At 37.2% G+C, this 22,295-nt stretch overlaps 1 protein-coding gene across 4 annotated transcripts in view; it reads left to right on the top strand.

Annotated features, from left to right (window-relative positions):
* Positions 1-22,295, top strand: part of PLS1 (plastin 1) — a 126,048-nt gene that overhangs the window by 100,306 nt on the left and 3,447 nt on the right. The window contains exons 10-16 of one of the 4 annotated variants that reach the window (XM_045287451.1): positions 1,829-2,024; positions 2,523-2,543; positions 6,749-6,827; positions 10,461-10,575; positions 12,774-12,907; positions 16,350-16,473; positions 16,804-16,884. In XM_045287451.1, coding sequence (XP_045143386.1) covers positions 1,829-2,024; positions 2,523-2,543; positions 6,749-6,827; positions 10,461-10,575; positions 12,774-12,907; positions 16,350-16,473; positions 16,804-16,860 — 726 coding nt within the window. In that variant the 3' untranslated portion in view covers positions 16,861-16,884. Of the gene's footprint in view, positions 1-1,828; positions 2,025-2,522; positions 2,544-6,748; positions 6,828-10,460; positions 10,576-12,773; positions 12,908-16,349; positions 16,474-16,800; positions 16,885-22,295 lie in introns of all 4 variants that reach the window. The other 3 variants (XM_045287450.1, XM_045287449.1, XM_004712068.3) reach the window with 3 other exon arrangements.

Genomic DNA, 22,295 nt, shown 5'->3' with positions numbered 1-22,295 from the left:
TTTAATCCAAATCTCCCACTTGGCTTTCTGATCCCCCAAAGTCACCAATCACCACAGAGATCCCAATATGATCTGTTTACCTGAGCACCATCTTGCTAGAAGTTCCCCTTTACCATTATTTTTAAGAAAATTGTGAATATATTTTAATCACATCTACAAACATTACAATATGAATTATATGTTTCTAAAAGATAAAAACTTAAAAATATAATAATAACACCATATCATAGCTTTAAAATTTAACAATAATCTGTAATATGTAGCAGGCACATAACCTTCCTCACTACCTAAAGTATGTGAAGGAAGTTTTTTATAGTTTGACTTAAAATCTAACTCTGGTCTATTGTAATATGTTTATGTTTACTTTGACAATTTTCCTATTGCTTCCTCTGATTTAATTTTTTTGGGAAGGTGGGTAAAAGTAGTACTGAAAAACCAAACTCACTGCCATCAAGTCAATGCTGACTCATAGTGACCCTGTAAGACACGGTAGAACTGCCCCTGTGAGCTTATGAGACTGCCAGTCTTTATAGGAGTAGAAAGTCCCATCTTTTTGCCACAGAGTGGCTGGTGGTTTTGAACTGCTGGTCTTGCGGTTAGCATCCCAATGGGGAACCACTATGCCACCTGGGCTCGTTGCAGGACTAATACACAGAATTAAATAAATCATAATCTCGAGTTATGATATACTGTCATCATGAATCCTTGTATGCCTCTCTTTTTATCTATTTTTATGATTTTGGTGGGTGGTTGTTTTTGTTGATTGTTTTGTTAATATTGTAATGAGTGCTCCTGACCCCTTAATTCAACAAAAAACCTAAGATTGTTACATTAATTTACGTTTATCTCCTCAGTTCCCTATCTCATCTTTCTTCCTTACCCCAGGGTAACCGCCATCTTAAGTCTTGTGTTCATTGGTCTATGTTCTTTTTATAGTTTTCTTTTATCTAAGTGTATTTTTAAGATTCAACTTACTTTTTAATTCAATATTAAGTAATGTGTTGTACTTAAATTTATAGTACTTATTTTTGAAAGCATTATTACATTGTTGAACTCACTCATGTTTTTGCACGTCTTTGTTTATTCATTTGGTCTTCAGATGACAGGAATTTAGTTTGTTTCTTGGGTTTTACAATTGTGAGAAGTGTCCTGACTTTAATATGTTTTATATGAATGCCAACTTGTTTTTATGGAGAAATGCTACTGAAAATGTCACTCATGGTAAGGTGGGTGAGGCAATTAAACCTTTTATCCACATAAGGCATTCTAATAAGAGACCTTGAACAAATTACCTAAGTATTGACCAGTAGGAACTTCCTGAGATAATATTGGATGGTTTTATTGAGTATTTCAGGAATGTGGGGGAAATATGACTTTGATCCCAGCAAGATAATGGCTCTTTGATTTACAAAAGAAATAGGGAAATTTCTCTGGGATTCCTGCTCATTTTTTAAAAATTGATCTTTTTATTGGGGGCTCTTACAGACATTATAATAATCTATAAATTAATTATATCAAGTAAACTTGTACAGATGCTGCCATCACCATTTTAAAACTATTTTCTTTCTACTTGAGCCCCTTGATATCAGCTCCTCTTTATCCCCTTCCTTCCCCACCCTACCACCCTTGTGAACCCTTAATAAATTTTTTTTCATATGTTACACATCCAATATATCCCTTCACCCACAGTGAGTTCCTGCTCATTTTGACGGTATTTTGAGCTACTATTTATATAGTTGCAGAAAAGTAATTATTTAGAAACAAGTTAATCAATTAAAAAATCAATCAAAAGTTTGATTTTTACTTTCTGTTCCATTTAATTGTTTAGGAGAAAAATGACCTGAAGCGTGCTGAATTTATGCTTCGTGAAGCAGATAGACTGGGCTGCAGACAGTTCGTCACCCCTGCAGATGTGGTTTCAGGCAATCCTAAACTTAATTTAGCCTTTGTAGCTAATCTGTTTAACACATACCCATGCCTACACAAACCTGACAATAATGACATCGACATAAATTTACTGGAAGGTAAGTTCCTTCTGCTCTACACTGGCTCACCTTCTTTATCTTCTATGCACTGCCCTTCCTCACTGCCTGGTTGGGGACTGTGGTGGGAGAAGTTCAATGTGTGTTGTGTACACATGCATCCATTACAAAGCTCAAATTGCAGAATGTGGATATGGTGTTGGTTACAAAAGAATGCTAGGTTAAATCTTATAAGAGCTTCATGAAAACTCTCATGCATTTGAAAATTTTCTCTTAAGTGGTAACATAACAGTAATTCCACCATCCACTATTATGAACAATGTATTGGTTATTGGGAAAATATATATATATATATATATATATTTATTTGTAGCTGTTTTTCTTCTTCAGAAGCTATAGTTTGACTCCAGTGTTTTACTCTTTTTAATGTTGCTGTGTAAATGGAAAAATATAATATTCATTACTTGTCTTGTGTGTGGGGGCTAGCGTTACTGGTCTTATAATTTATAACACTTTCCTATTTTGCTTTGTGAAATGCAGATTTGACCCCTCCTAATGTAGGTACTGTATTTAGTACTTTTCTATACTCTATATTCGTTCTGAATGCTGCTTTTATTAGTACCATTTTTTCTTTCCATCTGGATTGATATTTATCTTTTGCATTGTTCATGCTGTGTATTTCTGCCTTAATATGCCTATAGAATGAAAGACTAAAAGAAACATAAATGAAGCATAATTAGAATAACAGAGTAAGGCTCTGGTTATGTAAACTCACCACCTAATTTGCCTTCTATACTGATGGGATATTATAGTTATAAACACTGATTTTTGACTATAGGATTTCATGATTTAATATATAAAGCTTATATTTCATGATTTAATATATAAAGCTTATATTTCATGATTTAATATATAAAGCTTATATTTCATGATTTAATATATAAAGCTTATGTCCCTCTCCTGAGAATAAGCAGTCATTTTTTATGACAAATAATCTTTGAAATGATTCATCTTAGGTTCTATAAGGAGCTATGTTACATTTACTGAATGTCATTGATGCTTACAATATATGAATCATCATAATGACAAAAGCGTTCCCAATATCTAGATTTTTCTCCTTATCTCTGTTTCCTAGCCTTTCTTCTTCCTTCCCCCACTCTCACACTCTCACCCACATGCAGGGAAGAGCAGCGGCAGCAATGGTGGCAGTTGTTGGGGGACGAGGTCAGTTCTAAGTTTTTCTTTCTGGTTGTCATGGTTTGGAGAAGACAGTCCTCAAGGAGGAATTCTTGGGCAAGAGAATTTGAAATTTGACTGGTCGTTCATTCTCTCACATTACTCCCTAACCTCTCCTTCCCCACTGGTGGAATGGGAGATTCATTTCATGATCCTTTTGAATGCCACCACCAGGATTCCATTATCCTTGTCACCTCATACCTATTATTTTGATTAATGGGGGGGCGCGGGGAAGAAGCTTCATAATATCTTCTTTGAGGTTTATGACTCATTTACTGTTCTGGAGATCGGTAAAATAAAAAAAAAAGATATTTGTTACACAGATAAGTACTGGAGAGGGGAAATAGACAAATTTGTAGCTTTTTCAAAGAAGAGAAATCTCTGATGAGGGGTTAGAGCTAAAAAAAAAGTGAAAAAATATTTAAACAAAAAAGATGACTGCTAAGTGTTCATCAGTCTGGAAAATATCAGAATCCCTCTGTCTTACAGTAGAAGGCTTTGTTTAGAGTGGCATATTAAAAATTATCTGCTTTTTATAGTCACTGAATTCTTACTAGATATCTTTTCCAACTTGCTCCATCTCCTGTTTGTCATGTTTGAATTCTTTTGCTAGTGTTCAGCATGTTTTGGAATTTTTCAGTGTGAATAGGATTGCTCAATATTTCCCTTAGTATTTATTATATTTGTGTAAGAAGATACTGTGGGGAATGTTTATCAATCGCCTTTATTTAGAACATATGTATGTCCTGATACATCTCCCCCAATACATTTGACTTTGACTGTCATTGAAATTTTTCTTCTCTAAATTTGTGTTTGTAGATCCTTCCAAAATTTGAAGCTTGACCCTGTCACATTCCTAATTCATATATTTGTATGTCCTCCTTGGAAAAGAATTATAAAGAAAACTAAAAGCCCAATTAAATATTTAGGCCTCTGTCACATACTATGTGGACTACTTGTAAAAAAAAAATCACAAAATTCATTTGTGGTAACTGAAAGTCTGTCTGTAGGCCACAGAATTAAATTGACTTGGTTCACATGATTCTACTCTTTAATATTTGAGTGGCCTCTGTGAGCCTTGGTTTTCTCAAAGATAAGCATAAAACAGGACTAATAATAGACATCGGTACTTTGAAGAGTTTTAGACCATGTGATCATGAATGAAAAAGTTTAGCTTATTGTATGTGCTCAGTCAGGGTCAGGGCAGGGCAGATACACCTAATGTATCTCTTTGTACAGTGAACCTTCATTATGGGTTGTTCCCGTCCCTTTCCTCTGGTGAGCCTACTTTTAAAATGTATCCATTATTTTCTCTGAAACTTATCAGTTGCAGATGTTATTTTGACTCTAAATTAATGGAATCTTTTATAGTTCATTCTATCCTGTATGTCAGCAGTTCAGATTTTGTTTCTAAGATTGCTTGAGTTGTCTACAATTCAGACAAGAGTTTCCAGTCTGGAATACATATGTTTTTGCAATACTTGACCATGGCTCTTGTACCATTGCGTAATGCTTCTGGCTTTAAGCATTTATTTGCCAACTTAAGATGATACTACATAGATATATGTTTACCTATAAAATCGGTTTTGCTTTACAGGTATCAAATTAACATAATTACATAATTGACTAAGCAAATAGGAAGAAATATGAACTTCTGAAGTTTATAATAGTTTCAAAACCCAATCAAAGTATAACAGTGTGGTGGGTTTTTAAAAAATATTTTTCATTACATCATCAGGTTCAACAAACACTAGATATTTTAAAAATCATTTTATTGGTGAAGTTAGATATTTTTAAAACTAAAAATTAATCTATTGTGACATTAATGCTAGGAATTTTAAAATATACTATAATTTGGATTTTCTTGCCTTAAAACACTAGAAATTCTCTAATTACTAGAAGAAAATTTTATATATAAGAAATATAGTGAAAAGCTAAATCTAAAGTCACATGCATCAAGCTGTTATTCATTGTATGTTTATATGTGTACCACTTTGGAGATAGTTCATATCTTTAATTTGCACTGCTGAATAACTCCTACAAACAAGGTAAGCACAGAGTCTAGGAATGTTTCATTTAACTTTTTTTAAAAGAAATGATCATATAGACTATTTATTATAAAGTGATAATGTCAGGTAAAATACACTAGATCTTTTATGCAGACCAAACTAACTAGCCGATTAAACAAAAAATTAAATGACAACATAATAGAGGAATAATTAAAGCAGATTCTGGGAAAGCAGTTAGGCAATGGTATTGAAAACCTCATGAAAATATAGTAGGCAGTTTATTTTTCCAGTACTCAGCACAAATAACAGTCCTTCTAGTGGCAAAGGGTTTTGACCTGTAATGGGTGTGTTGGTGTGTACTGCCTGTGGCATTTGATCAAAATATGACTGAAGAATGGTTTTGTAGGAATGGGCCATTGGAGCTCATATGCTTATAGATTCCTGTGCCAACTTCTCCTGGTCTCCTCACGTGGGCCACAGTCTAGAAAGTGAGCCGAACGTGCTTATGACTTAGAGGAGATGAGAGGTGTACTGTAAATGCTTGAATTTTTCAGGAGACTGTGATCCGAAGAAGGCTAAGGCATTCCAGTGGCTTCTAGCTGAAGTGCAAAGAACATGACTTTTTTTCCCCCCCAATCTAAGAGATGACAGGAAAACAGACGAAGCATGTGGAACCCATATCTCTGCCTACTTTGTGGCACACTTGACTCCTATTTTCCTTTAGATGGTATGAACACTGCATTCATAGCTATGAAAGCAGTGCTCAAGGAGAAGAGGTTATTCCAGGCTAATTTCTTACAGGAGTATTCCTTAAGGCGATCCCTTAAGTGCTCAAGGAGAAGAGGTTATTCCAGGCTAATTTCTTACAGGAGTATTCCTTAAGGCGATCCCTATGGTCCAGGGATTTAGTATGAAATGTATCTTTCTCTTAGCGTTTTTTTCTTTGTGTGTGTTTGTGGGGGCTGTATATGGAAAAATTACATATGTTGAGTAGTGAACATCAAAATAACCATATGTTTAGTAGAGACCACCAAAATAACCCATGAAGCCCATAAAAGAATACTATCCCCCCATTTTTACATTACTGTAATTCCAGCTCTCCTGCATTGCTGTTTGGTGTGATTAAAATGTAAATTTGCGTGTTCAGGACCTTTCAGCACAGCACTGGGGAAGGCCCAGCATTCCTGTTCCTATTTTGAATGTTCATGTTACTCAACCTGCTAAAAGGTGTTATTCATGTTTAGCCGGTCTTTTAGCCATCTAACCATAAGTAAATATGTAGCCATGCACATTTGTTACTTTTCTGGACAGAGAAATCCATGGTTCCATAGTTCATGTGCATCAGGTAAGGGATGATAGATTGGGGAGATTTAGAGCTAATGGAAGCTTCCTAGACAGAAAGGACAGTATACGGGAACCAAGACAAAGTATGTAAGGCTAGTACCTGCCAGAAAGGTTTCAAACACAGTTCCTGATTCTTTTTTGTCCCGAGTCATCAGTGTGAACTTGTGTCTACTGTAGGAGAGAGCAAGGAAGAGAGGACATTTCGGAACTGGATGAATTCCTTGGGTGTAAACCCGTACATTAACCATTTGTACAGGTAAAGCCTCTTACTGTGTGTCATCTGTTTTTCATTATTTTCGTAATCCTCTGTTTTTCATAATTTGTTTTGTATATTTTTTCTCGATTGTAAAAAAATCCTCCTTTTATCGGAGTTGTTAAGCGCCGTCAAGTCAGTTCCAGCTCATAGGGACCCTTTGTACAACAGATGGAAACGTGGCCTGATCCTCAGCCATCCTCACAATTGTTCCTGGTTGAGCCCGTAGTTGCAACCACTGTGTCTATCCATATCTCATCGAGGAACTTCCTTTGTTTTCACTGCCCTCCACTTTGCCAAGCAAAAAGTCCTTCTCTAGGACCTGGATGAATGTGTAGCCATGTAAGTTGGCTCCTTTTCTGAATAATTGTCAACATGTTCACAGCACAGCACAATGCAGTGAGTGCGCTTCCAAAGTGCACATAGGTGGAAACCTTACTTCTCCATTAGTATCTACCAACCTGCCTCGAAGAAATGCTAAAGAACTCAACTTCAAAAAATAATTGCAATTTTTAAGAAAAAAGTCTAACAAATCTATTAATAATTTAAGGTGTCCTGGTGGAGCTGTTGGGTAGGCATCAGGCTGCTATGTTTAATTTGGTAGTTCAAACCCACCAGCTGCTCTGTGGGAGAAAAATAAGGCTGACTGCTCCTGTGAAGATTTAAAGTCTTGTAAACCTTATTTAGGGTTCTCATGAGTCAGAATCAACTTGATAACAGTGACAGAGGAAATATAATGTAATTTCTACTCATTTATATCCAAAATATTCTTTAAATTCTCCTTAACTGGCTTTAAGTGGTGGGCTTATACTTGAAAAACTCTCAGAGTGTGTAAATTCAGCTAAATGAGAAAAGATGCCATTTAGGTGAGTGCTCCTATTACAGTAACTGGACGGAGAATGTCTATAACTTTAATTGATGGGGGAAAACACAGTACGTATACTATGATCTCTTCTCTGCTTTAAAAAACAGTTGAAATTGTACATATCTATATCTGAGTATTAAAAATGTGGAGAAGTATGGTCTATTTCCAAGCTGCAATCACAAAATATGCACAAGTGTGTGGTTTTGAAGAACAGAAATGTGCTTCTCCCTGGGGGCTGAAAGTCCAATGCAGGTATGGACTACGAGTGTTTCTATGACAAGCTCGGAAAGTGTCTGGGCTTTACGTTTCTACAACATGAATAATAATGCCATATCACATAGATGTAAGAGTGAATTCACTTAAAAGGAAAAGAAAAATCAAGAAATAGGTGAGACTTTAGAATTCAGACAAATGTAAGGGGCCTTCCGAAAGTTCATGGAAAAATGGAATGAAAGCATAATAGAATTTTTCCATGAACTTTTTGAAGCCCCTTCATACTTAAGCATTTCTTGTTGTTTTTCAATACAAAATGTTCCAGGTGCCTATTGAGATAACCTCGTCAGCTCTTAATTACTTTCATGTTAGACTCCCTACCCCCCTCCCTCAGCACAGAGGCACGTCCCTCAGTGCCACACGAGATGTACTCAGAGAATACAAAGTGACTCTAACATAAATGTTAGCAAAGCATAAATCAGCAGCCAGTCTGTTGGGGAAAAACTCCACGTGCATCACAAAGCTAGCAGCTTTTAAATCGCCTGCTATTGCTTCATGTCCTCAGTACACAGAATTGATTGCAAAGTCTTCTACAGACATTTAAAAAAATCATTTTATTGGGGGCTCTTATAGCTCTTAGAATATTCCATACATCAGTTGTATCAAGCATATTTGTACATGTTGCCATAATCATTTCCAAAACATTTTCTACTCGCGCTCTTGGTATAAGCTCCTCTTTTTCCCCCTTCTTCTCCTACCCTCCCACCCTTGTGACTCCTTGTTCAATTATATATTGTTATTATTATTTTGTATTTTACACTGTCTGTTCTCTCCCTTCGCCCACGTTTCTGTCATTCGTCCTCTTCGTGGGGGTCAAAATGGCTATCTAGCCAACCTTGTGATGGGTTCCCCTTTCTCCCCCTTCCCCCTTGCTGACCATCCCTCTACCCTCGTGATATCGCTACTCCCACTACTGTTCCTGAGGGCTCATCTGTCCTGATTCCATGTGCTGAGAGTTCTATCTGTACCAGTGTGTGTTCTCCGGTCTAGCCAGATTTGTAAGGTAGAACTGGGTCATGGTAGTGGGAGGGGGAAGCATTCAGGAACTAGAGGAATGATGTGTGTTTCCTCAGTGATATAAACTGCTCCGTGGTTGAATCATCTCTTCCTTATAACCCTTCTGTGGAGGGATATCTGATTTTACAGACATATTTTGAGCAGTTCCAAAGAACATGTTTTTCCAGATCCAAATAGCAGTAGTGTTCAAGTCATCTCTTTCCTCTTAATATTTGTTATTCAGCCTGAATAGTTGCCCAATATGCAAACCCATTTTTACTGTAAAAGAAGTTTCAGGAAGTGTATAAATAGATAAATAAAGCAAACATGATAATCCTCTCAACCCTTTTACATTCCGTTAGTCCACCCCAGGGAAAATTGGTATTAATATTCCTTACCACATACTTACTTTAAAAAAAATCACATTATTTGCAATCTTTTGTCAGTAGGATTTTTTTAAGTTTTGACACATAATCTGTATACTGTACAAATTCAATAGTTCATTCATATCAAGGAGAGTTGTACAATCAGTGGTAATGATTGTGGTAAAATCGATTTTAGAACATTTTCTTTATTAGACTCATTATTAGCTCCCCATTTCCCCCAAAACTCCCTGCCGTGCTCCCAAGAAACCATTAATCCAACTATTTCTGTAGATTTACCTAACCTGGGTTTCATATATAGAAAAACATACCAATAATTTTTAAAAGACTAACAAAGGTTACCAAAAGAAAATCTTAATGGAAAAGAAAGTAGAAAATAATAAAAACTAGAAAAAATTTAAAATAGGTCAAAAGGGAGATCAAGTGATAAGGTGCTAAATTTGAACCTAACTACATGTATTGGGTAAGGTATCCTCTTGAATTTAATGTGCAATGGAAAGCGTTGACAGTGTATACAGATCTAATTATATATCTAATGTACTCCCAGGAGTGCTTAGTCTAGGTAGCTCATGCAGAAAATTCCTTCTGCCAGGTATTTAAGCTGTTTCCAAATTTATAAAGCAGCTAGCAAGGTACTAAATGTCTTTTGTATGAAGCGGTACAAAAAGTTTGCAGACAAATGGAATTAAAAAATAACAGAAATTCTCCATCAACTTTTTGAAACTCACTTATATGAGTTTCAAAATAATAATTTTAGACAGATTTCTAGATATGTAATTTTGGAATTTAAGCATATATATATGCTTAAATACACATTTTGTATAGCTTTCTAGATTGCAAGTTCTAGGTCAAATGCTCTAAAAAACCCTTCAGTGCCATCAAGTCAGTTCTAACTCATAGTGCCCTTCTGTTTTCCCAGGATTGTAACTGGGTGTTTTTGAACTGCCAACTTTGTGGTTAGCAGCTCAATGGATAACATAGTACGTCACCAGGGCACAGATCAAATGCTAGGTCTTGTAATTCTTTAAACATTAAGTGACCCATCTCCCATTGGATTAGTCAAATTAGATGGTACCAGCATTTCCTGCTCCTTCATCTGCTGCCCTTTCCTGTTTCTAGTGACCTTGCAGATGCATTAGTGATCTTTCAACTGTACGAAATGATCCGTGTGCCAGTCAACTGGAGCCATGTCAACAAACCTCCTTATCCTGCTCTCGGAGGAAACATGAAGAAGGTAAATGAAATAATGACCATGGATATGTTGTTATTGTTTTAGTATAAGAGGATAGGATTTCATACGGCTTGAGAAAGTATGGTCTGTCTCTATGACTCTATGAACCCAAAATGTGTGCAATTTGATGGTCTTAGTTCATGTTTGTTTTAGTAAGTGTTTGGGAAAATGAAGGTAGTCCTTCCAGTCAGATACACTATAGAACTCTCCCCCTTTACCAAGTTGGAAATCCTTAATGTTCCTTGAGATGCACCAGAAATAGTCTTATTTTATAGTCACCAAACTTGCCAACTCTTTGCAGATTATGCATTCACTTTATTGTTATTTATTTAGTATTTGGTGTTGGAGTTCTACAGAGTCACAATGGAAGAAAAGCCTGGGTCTACCTCCAAAAAATTAGCCGTTGAAAATCTCATGAGCACAGTTCCACCCTGTCACACATAGCATTACCATGAGTGTGAGTCCACCAGATGATAACTGGTAACTGGTACCAGAATTTTGGAATATTACTTTGTTTAGTTTTTTTGTTTTTAGGAATATATATCAAATATTTTACTTATCAAATGAGAGAAGTAGGAAGTCGAGGTTACAACAGGTTCAAAGAACCACCTTGCATTCTTACTTGTAACAAACTTTGAGAATTTGGATTCTCTCTTTTTAAGGACTAGTATCTTTTACTTTTGAAAATTTTTGTTGTTGTGAAGTCTCATCTTCAGCTTTCCTGGAACTACTCTCTGGTTCATGGAGAAACTATATCTGTGTGTCTTAGGTTATATTTTTTTATTTTCTTAAAAATGTTTATTCCAAAGAACATTTACGAAACACTTTATAATGCTGGTGACATTATGAGAGCTTAGAGTTTATGAGAGCTTAGAATTTCATTGGAGAAAAACACAATATGTCAGAGTAGATAGGTACAGGTATGTTACACTTAGTGACTATTCAGGTTTATATGTCTGTGTCTCTCGTGGTTTTTTTGTTTTTGTTTTTGGTTGTTAAAAGACAGGGGAAGCACTTCTTTTGTTTATTATTTTCCCCTAGTGATTTTAAATACCCTACACCCCAGACTCCTGGAGCACTGGAGTATCTATGGGTTGGACATAGACAGGTGAGGCAGGGAACATGGCTCTGGGTGTGTGCTTTTGGGCTACGCATAGCAGGTAAGTAGGTGGTGGTGGCAGCTCCAGGGCCCAGGCTGCTCCTACTGCTCAGGTAGGAAGAGCAGCAGGCAGCAGTGGGAATGCTCCACTTATTTTCCCCATGCGCACTTCCTCTCAGGTCTTGGTGCCACCCATGTCTTCTCAGCCTTTAAAAGCAGCTCCAGCAGCAGTGGCAACAAGGACAACCAGAAGCGGGTTCCCGGAGGGTTTCAATATTGTGTTTGCACAATGTCCAAGTCACACAATGTGCTATTTTCTAGACTGTATCATGAACGTTAAGTGATACATACCTGTATGTATGTGTATGTGTTTATATACTTATAAGGGGGCTCCAAAAAGTGGAATTAAAAGATAATGAAATGTTTCCATTACTTTTTTGGAATCACTCTTATAAATAAAAGTTAATAATAAGATGATGTATAGTGTTACAAAATAACTGTTATAGAAGTCCAAACAAAATATAAATTGTTATCAGCTGGTACATGTAAGGATAAGCCTTTGGGAAGAAAAGTGGGCCAGAGAATGATTTCAAAGGATGAGTAATATCTATATTTTAAAATAAGTGGAATAAAGTTTGATTTTTAGTGAATGAAACATTTTCCCTTCTATTTCTTAATTTTTACTTTAGGCAAAGCAATATTTTATCTCTATTAGTGGGATGAAAGAAGTCCGTTTTTAGCACAAATTTGCCAATAGTAAGTTTTGCAGTCTTAAGTCACACAATGAAGGCATTTGGGATAGGAAAGATCTTAAAGATGATCTAACCCAACCCCCTGTGAACACTTCTACTCCTCCGAATTTTCCAGTCTGGTGTTCCTCGGTTCAGCTTTTGCTTAACTCCTTTGTCAGCTTCAACTATAAAATGGGAGAAACTCTTTCCTTTCTTTTACTGTTATTATGAAAGGCTATTATTATTTCCTACATGTTTTAAATCAAATTGTAATTATATTTTAGATGATTGAACTAAGCTTGCAAATTCAGGGTATATATGGTTTTTTAAAAATTTTCTTTGATTCCAAAACTTTTATTTCTTATTTATAGATTGAAAACTGTAACTATGCAGTGGAGCTTGGGAAGAATAAGGCCAAATTCTCTTTGGTCGGCATTGCTGGGCAGGACCTAAATGAAGGGAATGCGACACTCACACTAGCCTTGGTTTGGCAGCTGATGAGGAGGTAAAGGCTAATGAATACACTTACAGCAACTGTTTTCTTCAAGTCACTGGGATGAAAACCTGAGCTATTTTTGAATAATAATGAATACAGACAAAATACAGAGTAAAAATATATTACTTTAAAATGATTTACTGTTGACCAATTTTTGTAAGCTGTGCTTTATTTTTTTAATGGGCTGTAGTCTGGAAACACACTTTTATTAGTTCCCAGTGCAAATTGCTTCATAGAGTTTTAATATTTTTATATATGACATAGTAGTTTTTGTTTCTGATTGGTGAGTGTCTTAGGCTAAGTTCTCTAGAAAAGTAAAACCAGTGAATCTTCTTAATGTCACCGAGTTGATTCTGACTCATAATGATCCTATAGAACACAATCAAGAAAATGAGTCTCACAATTGTAGAAGTAGGCAAGTTCCAAGTGGGTCAGTTGTTAGACTGGAGGGTTCTTCTGACTCAGGTAGCTTTGGAGGCTGATGAATCCAAGATCAGCAGGAAGACTATAGGCTGGTGCTGCAGAGACAAATGAACCCAAGGTTGATAGGTCAGACGACAGGCAGCTGACAGTGCCCATGAGCAGCAGGCAATATGGTAGGCTGTTGGCTCAAGTTCAAAGAACCAGAAGTCAATGACCAGATGCAAGATCTAGCCAGACCCAGCAAAAAACAAGCATTTTCTGCTCCCCAGAAGACACCAGTACAGAGGACAGCACTAAAGATATAGCTGGGGAGAAAGTCGGATCTGTCCAGACCACATGGGAGTGAACTAATAGGGAGGGAGGGAGAGAGAGAGAGAGTGAGAGAGAGAACCTCATCATAGCCCACCAAGCCCTGGGGATGACATACCTGCTCAGAGCAGCCAATGCACCATAGGGCCAGCCCCAAAACGAGACACAGCATTCCCTCACTGACCCATAGCGCTACAGGGGACAGCACTGGAGACACTATGTGGAAAGTGTGCCTCGTCTGCCCCATGCACAATGGGGTGAAACGTAAAGGGAGTGCAACAAAGCAGCAAAGGGAGCAAAGTAACCAAGTACCTGAGGAATCCCGAAAATAGACTTCTGACTTGGGCGACAGGGCTTGGCACCTTATCAGACTTGATCGGAAAACATACATAAGGGTCAGCAGACAGACCTGGAACTATCTATTGGTTTGGGTTTTTTTTCCTTGTTTTAGCTGTTTGTTTTGTTTTTTGTTTTTCTTTTGCCCTATGTCTATCTCTATAAGATAGGCAGGATGAACCATCCTGCGGTTCCAGGGTGGTGGGGTGGGAGGGGACATGGCAGAGGAGGGAGTGGGGAGGGGGAATGGAGAGCCAACAAATTCAGATAAGGGAACAACAAAAGATCTAAAACTGATGGCGAGGAGGGTGTCTAATGACTGGTGGGGTTTAATCAAGTGCAATATATCTCAGAGGAATTACTGGAATGAAGGGTGAGCATGACAGTGGGTAGGAGGAAGGTGAAAGGAAATAGAGGAAAGAAATAGGAGGCACGAGCTATTTATAGAGATATAGCTCTAGCTTTGTATATATGTAAATATATTAATTCATAATGAAAGGGATAGAGACCAATGTACATATATTTGTAAAGTTATTAAGAAAGCAGATAGAGTTTGGGCCTTTACTCAAGGCCTCCCTTAACACAAAAACACTTTGTTCTGATAACCTGGCACTCTTTGATACTCACCTTTCTGACACAATCACTGAACACAAAATGGGTGCATAAGCAGATGTGGTGAAGAGAGTGGATGGTACTGGCTATTAAAAGATATAGCATCTGGGTCTTAAAGGCTTGAAGTTAAACAAGCAGCCATTTAGCAGGGAAGCAAATAAGCCCACATGGAAGAAGCACACCAGCCTGTGTGATCATGAGGTGTGGACGGGATCAGGTATCTGGTATCAAAAGATCCAAAACAAACAACTATATGGATGCGAACAAGGGGGATTGGAATGGAGATCCAAAGCCCATCTGTAGACAGTTGGATATCCCCTCATAGAAGGGTTATAAGGAAGGGATGGTTCAACCAAGGTGCAGTGTAGCACTGACGAATCACACATCATTCCTCTAATTCCTGAATGGTTCCTCCCCTCCACTACCATGTCCCAGTTCTACCTGACAAATCTGGCTAGACGGAGAACACATATTGGTACAGATAGAACTCTTGACATATGGAATTCAGGAAAGATGAGCCCCTCAGGAGCAGTAATGGGAGTAGCGATATCATGAGGATAGAGGGATGGTCGGGGAGGGGAAAGGGGGAGAAAGGGAACCCATCACATGGTTGGATATATAGCCCCCACTCCACCCCTGCCAAAGGGGACAAATGTGGGTGAAGGGAGACGACAGTGTAAGATATGAAATAATAAAAATTGCAATATATAATTGATCAAGGATTCAAGAAGGTTGCAGGGTTGGGAAGGGAGAGGGAAAAACAAGGAGTTTATACCAAGGGCTCAAGTAGAAAATGTTTTGGAAATGATGATGGCAACATATGTATAAATATGCTTGATACAATTGATGTATGGATTGTTCTAAGCTGTAAGAGCCCCCAATAAAATGATTATAAAAAAGAAGAAGAAACATTTTCACAGTATCCATTTATATTGGAAATAGGCCACACTCCTGAGGAAATGTTCTTTCATTTGATTGCCTGGGGCTGTGACCTGAGTAAGGGAGTTGCATCCCACCCTAATCTTACCCTGCTCATAAGGCAGATCCCTTTATGGAGGTGATTACTGAGAGTTAGGTCACATCATGGGGGATTATTAGGTCTTAACTGCAAAACCCCTGAGAATCCTGGTTCAGCCAAGTTGCCCAAAACCTAACTATCACAATTTTGTACCCTTGTATCCAAGGGTAAATATCTGCCTTAAAAGAGAGGTATTCCCTTACAAATCTGACTAGACCAGAGGATGTACACTGGTACAGATAGGAACTGGAAACATAAGGAATCCAGGACGGATGATTCCCTTCAGGACCAGTGCTGGACCAGTGCTGGAGATACTGGGAGGGTAGAGGGAATGTTGGATAGAAAGGGGGAACCGATTTCAAGGATCTACATATAACCTCCTACCTGGGGGACGGACAACAAAGAAGTGGGTGAACGGAGAGGTCAGACAGTGTAAGTCATGACAAAATAATTTATAAATTATCAAGGGTTCATGAGGGAGAGGCGAACGGGGAGGGAGGGGGAAAAATGAGCTGATGCCAGGGGCTCAAGTGGAGAACAAATGTTTTGAGAATGATGAGGGTAACGAATGTACAAATGTGCTTTATACAATTGATGTATGTATGGATTGTGATGAGTTGTATGAGCGCCCAATAAAATGATAAAAAAGAGGTATTTATCAGATATGAAATATATCTTGATTATTTATCTAACTATTGACATAGGTGATTGGAAAGCAAATATGAATCTAAATATGCATCTTTCCTGTTACAGGTATACATTGAATGTATTATCAGATCTTGGAGAGGGTGAAAAAGTAAATGATGACATTATTATTAAATGGGTCAACCAGACTCTTAAGAATGCACACAAAAAAACTTCAATTTCCAGCTTCAAGGTAATAAAATGTTTATTAAAAATTTTTGGAAGAAAATTTTTATCAGGAATTATATTAGCTTAGGTTCAGAATTATAATAATGTTGTATCTCAGCAATACACAACTTAAGAGTTTAGGCAAATGAATTATTTAGCATGTATGAAACAAAAGCCAGTTTTCTTGTTTTTTTATGTGTTGTTCTATTTTGTATAAACACAAGTTAAGACTATCAGACGATTGCAATCTAATCTTAGAAAAGAAATAGATTTGAGCCAAAAAGCCCAGTTGCAGATGAAAAAGATATAAAATCATTGCTTATATAGGCCTATAATGTTTTGTGCTCCCTAGCAGCAGCCTCAGAATTGTATTGACATCATTTCCAAAGCAAAACAGAGCCAGCCAAACTGATTCAAGTGGGAATTGAGAAAACTGGTAGGAAAAAAATCTTGTCATCTGGCTTCATAATGGCACTTAACACTCACTTCCAAGCATTTGTGGATGATTCATAAGGCACTTGAATTGTAATGTGCGAATACATACCCACTAATTTTCATGCATTTCCATTGTGTTTTGCTTTTGCATGCAAGCTGATGTCAGTTACAAATAAGCATGTCTGCTTGTACACATTCAGTAAGTGAGCCTGGTGTGTGTGATTTTATTATATGTGAAAAACCAGAAGTCAATTTATGGAAAACCAATAGAATAAATCAGTGTAGTGAAGTAGAAAGTGCTAACAGATGAAACATTGGGGTATCCTAAGGCTTAGGTGGCCGGTAGAGACGTGGCCTGAGTCCTTGGTCAGATACTCTCTTTTTCCATCTGGGAAGGAGCTGATAGCATTGAGATGTTGGTGTTATTCAAGTAAGACCAACATCTCTACGTTTTTCAGCTGTAATACAGGAGTAGGACTGAATGGAAAGCCTCTAAGTAGAAATTGCTATTTAAAATTATTAAAATTATATGTATTTATATATTAATTTACTAAACAAAATAAATATTAAAATGAAATGAGAATATATTAGGAACAAATCAATATTTCTTGAACTCATGATATAAGGAACTTTTCTAGGTAAATAAACATTTAAAAACTGATTAAGCCCTCAGTATTTAAAAGTAAAATACAAAGATAAATAATACTACAGAACAAATGATAAAATACAAATAAGTAATATGACTCATACTATCATGGGGAAGTCTAATCATTTTCAACCGAATGGTTAAAGAGTGGAGAATGTTGGAAATGAGTTGAATGTAGATATAGGAGAGGTTTAAGCAGATAGAAAATGCACTAGGATCAGTTTTGGTTAAAGGAAAGTATTATAGGTTGAATGTGACCCCCACCCCGCCAAGATTATAGTTTTATAAATCCTAAACTCTATGCCCATCATTATAATCCCATTTGGGAATGGGTTTTCTTGTTAATGAGAGAGAATTAGTATATAATGTCTTAAGTCAATCTTGTTTGAGATATAAAGGATATTAAGCAAGAGGACCCAAGGAACAGAGATTGAGAAAAAGAGATGCCAAGTCACGTAAAGATTGTCCAGGAATAGAAGCTTCCCTCCAGACCTGACAGAGGGAGCCTTCTTTTAGAGCTGGTACTTTGAGTTGGGACTTCTAGCCTCCTAAACTGTGAGAAGATAAATGTGTGTTAATTAGTCACCTATTTATGATATTTCTGTTTGATAGCAGCACTAGAGCACTGAGATGGCAAGTCTGAGAGGTGTGGGGGAAATGATTTGGTTAGAGAGGAGAGTTTCTAAAGGATGTAGTCAAGATTCAGGCTGGACCAAGATTGTAAAAGAATTTGGTCTAAATACAAGATGTTAAATAGATCTGATCTGAAAGTGATGAGCAGGATAAGTTGCAGGGTAAATGGTATACATGCAAGGGCAGTACATAAGAAGCCACGGGAGTAGACCCAGTGTGAAATGATATATGATGGTGGCTAAGTAAGATCAAGTGAGGGTGAGCACTGGAAATGGTACTAATGCTTAACCAAAAATCAAACACTGCCATCAAGTCAATTACAACGCATAGCGAGCCTATAGGACTGTGAGTTTCCGAGACTGTAAATCTTTGCGGAAGTAGAAAGCCTCATCTTTCTCCTGTGGAGCCAACAGTGGTTTTATATTTACCATTAGCAGCCCAACAGCTAACTCACTATGCCACCAGGGCGCCTTTAATACTGGTCAGGCCTGAGGTATTGCAAAAGAAGAACAAGTTATCACCTGTTTTCTTGATTTAGGGAAGCAGAAGCGAAAAAAATCAAGATTCTTGATGCATGGGCATTGCGTGATAGGCATACAGGACTATCAGAAGTAGGGAGGGATGCCAGTAAGTACAGGTGATTTCTTGAAAAAGTGATCAATTCTGTTTTAAGATGCTGAATTCAAGGTGATTTTCAGGAAATGAGAAGTTGAGTAAAGAAGAGTAAAACAATCAGGATTTGGTGATGTGTAAAGTAGAAGAGTTGTGAGCACCAAAGAAAAATTCACCAGGGAATTCAGACTACAGAGTACAGCTCTACTTAGTCCAGAGCAAGTGAAAAAGCACACCGATTGTGAATGTGCTCGGCAGTTATTAGGTGCTTGATAGTAAAATGTTCAGAGTGGAACTGGTTATGAAATGTGACCGTGAATACTAAAAAAATAATTGAGAGAGGAGTTTTCCAACCAATTAAGTAGTACTAGTAAGAAACTGTTCATCACAATTAAGGCTATTTTGTAATGTCAGAGAAGACAAACTTGCCTTTTTAAGTGCAAAGTAATTTTCCTTTACCAAGAAGGTAGGGAGGTGGCGTATCAGCAAATAATAAGTCACTGTTACCAAGTATGGAGCCATCTGTGTACCAAGTACTTAACACTTTCTCTTTTTCTTAGTTAAGGATTCTATGAGGAAGAAGGGGAAGCATTAGAGAAATTAAGTAATTTGCCTAGTGTCTTACAGCTAGCTAGTAAGCAGAAAAGAGAGGTTTCATAACTAGGTCAGTGTCCAGGCTGAAAGTCAAGTTGTATGGTCCTGGATTTGACTCTCGGCTGCCTTTTAGCTGTGTGATTTATTTCTCATTCATTCCATAAAAATTCAAGGCTTGCAGTGTGGTCAGGTGCCATGCTCCAAGAGCTCACTGTTCAGGGGAAGAAGTAAATATGAAAACAGGCACCACCGTATGGAGTGCCAGCAATACTCCAAAACTCATATGAGCCTATGAGCAGGGCACCTGGTTCAGTTCTGGTGGACTAGGAAAGACTTCCTGTAGGGACGAAGTCTAAGCTGAGACCTGTAGGTTAAGTGAACAAACGGGAATTCGCTGGAGACAGAGGGCTGGGAGGATAGAAGGGAAGAAATAGAGTTTAGAGCAAAATATGGATAAAAGCACCTACTTTTGGAGCTAACATTTTACAGGAAATATATGTAAATACATGTAAAACATTTGTCTTAGTGTGTATGCAGCACCATAGTAAATAAGCATTCAATTAATGCTGTTAATACTCAACTGACAATTATATTGATAATATTTTTTTCTTAATGGAGAAATAATTTCAAATGGCTTTAGTATACTTTCTTTGGCCACACTCAGAAAACTTAATATCCGAGTTTGCATTTCCTATGTGCGTATATGAGTTAGTAGACTAAATGATTTTCATAAAATGTGAAATCCTTGCACAATCACTGTCTATAGGATAGCTTAAGTGAGTGTTGTTAGTGCACTCTTTACAGAAACCGTAGCTGTCTGTATTACAGCTGGGTTATATCTCTTGATGAATAAAACAAGCTCACCAGCTAAATATCTTTGTGACCATGGGACAATTATTTAATGTCTCTATGCCTCTGTTTTTCAGTAGTACATATCATTTAGGATTGTTGTCAGACTAAACAAACAAGCAAATACAAAAAGCTTAACAGTATCTGGCTTATATTAAACAAAAAGAGCCAAACGTATTGCCATCAAGTCATGCCGACTCCTAGTGACCTGTAGGACAGGGTACAACTGTCCCTGTGAGCTTGAGATTGTAACTCTTCACAGTAGTAGAAAGCCCCGCCTTAAGGACCCAATAAATTATATAGATTATTGAACCCTAGATGTGCAGTGGTTGGCCGCTAACCACAAGACCCACAGTTTGGACCACCAGCTGCTCTGTGTGAGAAAGATGCAGCAGTCTGCTTCTGTAAACAATTTCCACTCTTGGCAACGGTTTTCATGATGTGGAATGGATTCAACAACAGTGGACTACTAAACTATAGGCGCTGCTAGTACATAAAGGGCATCATGTGTATGTTGAACCTTCTAGGGGGGTGTCTGCTGGCTACATCACTATTTTCCCATTTTCGTTTTCTTAAATGGCAGAAAGCATAATGGAATGAAATTTTCCAATAGATTTAATATTCAGGGGAAAAGATGGTTGTTTATTATCTTGAAACTCAAGCCAAGCTCTAAGCTTATTCTCATTAAGATTCTAGAAATTCTTTCTGTTCAATTAATTTATGATTAGTCTGAGGAAAATGAAAGTGATGAACATGCATTTATATAAGGGTTTCCACTATAATTAATGGTTTCTAGTATAAGCTCCACACCCCACACCTCTGCTAAAGTCAAAATATTTCACACAGATCAGAGGAGAGGGAAGATAGATCTTTTTTTTTTTTTAAAGGGAAGAAATAGGATCCAATATAGTTTTTAAAATGTTTATTCAGTAAAGGCTTTTCTCAAAGTGAATCTTAAGGTAATAAGTGGGTAAAATCCATTTAAAAAATCTAAATGAAAAAATATTTAAAACATTAAACAAATAATAAAAATATAGCACAGTTAACCAAGCTACTTGTATTTGTTGAATTATTAAATAAATACTATGTGAACAGTTGAGATATATGAATTCTAGTCTGACATGTTTGTTTTATAAGGTGTTATTATTAGAATCATCTGGAAAGCTAATTAAAAATGTAGATTCCATCCCAAAATAGCCTGATTCATTAACTTTATGTAGGGCCAAATGGCACTTTTAACAGGTACCCCCAGATGACTCATAGGTGGTCTGCAGAAATACATGTTAAGAATTTTTCAGAGATAAGGAATATCCCAAAAACCAATATCCAGACTACCAGCTGCAGGTAGAGTGAAGGATTCTAATGATTTTTACCACTACCACACCCACAGATCTGCTTCATAAAATGAACATTCCTAAGGGTACACATACATAATTGTATATAAAATTAGTAAACATAGTAGTCCTTAGATCATGGCAAAAATTCATTACATTGCTTCAAATTGATCTATCATTTCACAAAACCACCGTATAGTTAGGAACTGTACCAGGTATTTCCACCTATATTATTTTAATAAATGTGCCCAAGAGCCCTATGAAATTCCTATTTTAGAGACAAGGAAAAGGTGGTTTGTGTTTCAAGTAATGGAAACAGCTCCAAACCAAAAGGAAAGATACTGACTCCAATAACACAAATTTAGAAGTGACATAGATTTCAGGATTGATTCAGCAATTAATTCATTCAGAATATCATTCTGGTCTCAATACCACCTACCCATCCCCACCCCATCTCTCTACTTTGACGTCATAAGTGCCAACTTCACCCTGGTTCTCTTCTTGGCCATAGGACAGCCCCGGATATGACAGAGGTTTAGGACAGTGTTTTCTCAGCCCCTACCCTTTCTCCCCCCATTATTTTCCCACTAAGAAAACTTTTAAAGACACTTCCCTCCTAATTGCCTCCCTATGAAATGTTATTGTCGGGAATGATGAGGGTGGACATTGGAGACAGGGCATGGTGCCCCAACAGGCTAGACTGGAAAACACAAGTTTTTCTTGCTTGGTATATTTTAATTTGTT

Source organism: Echinops telfairi, unplaced genomic scaffold (assembly GCF_000313985.2).
Source record: "Echinops telfairi isolate 266 unplaced genomic scaffold, ASM31398v2 ScPeMD7_16;HRSCAF=60, whole genome shotgun sequence".
In the NCBI taxonomy this organism is placed as follows: Eukaryota; Metazoa; Chordata; class Mammalia; order Afrosoricida; family Tenrecidae; genus Echinops; species Echinops telfairi.
This window is presented reverse-complemented; position numbering and strand designations above follow the sequence as displayed.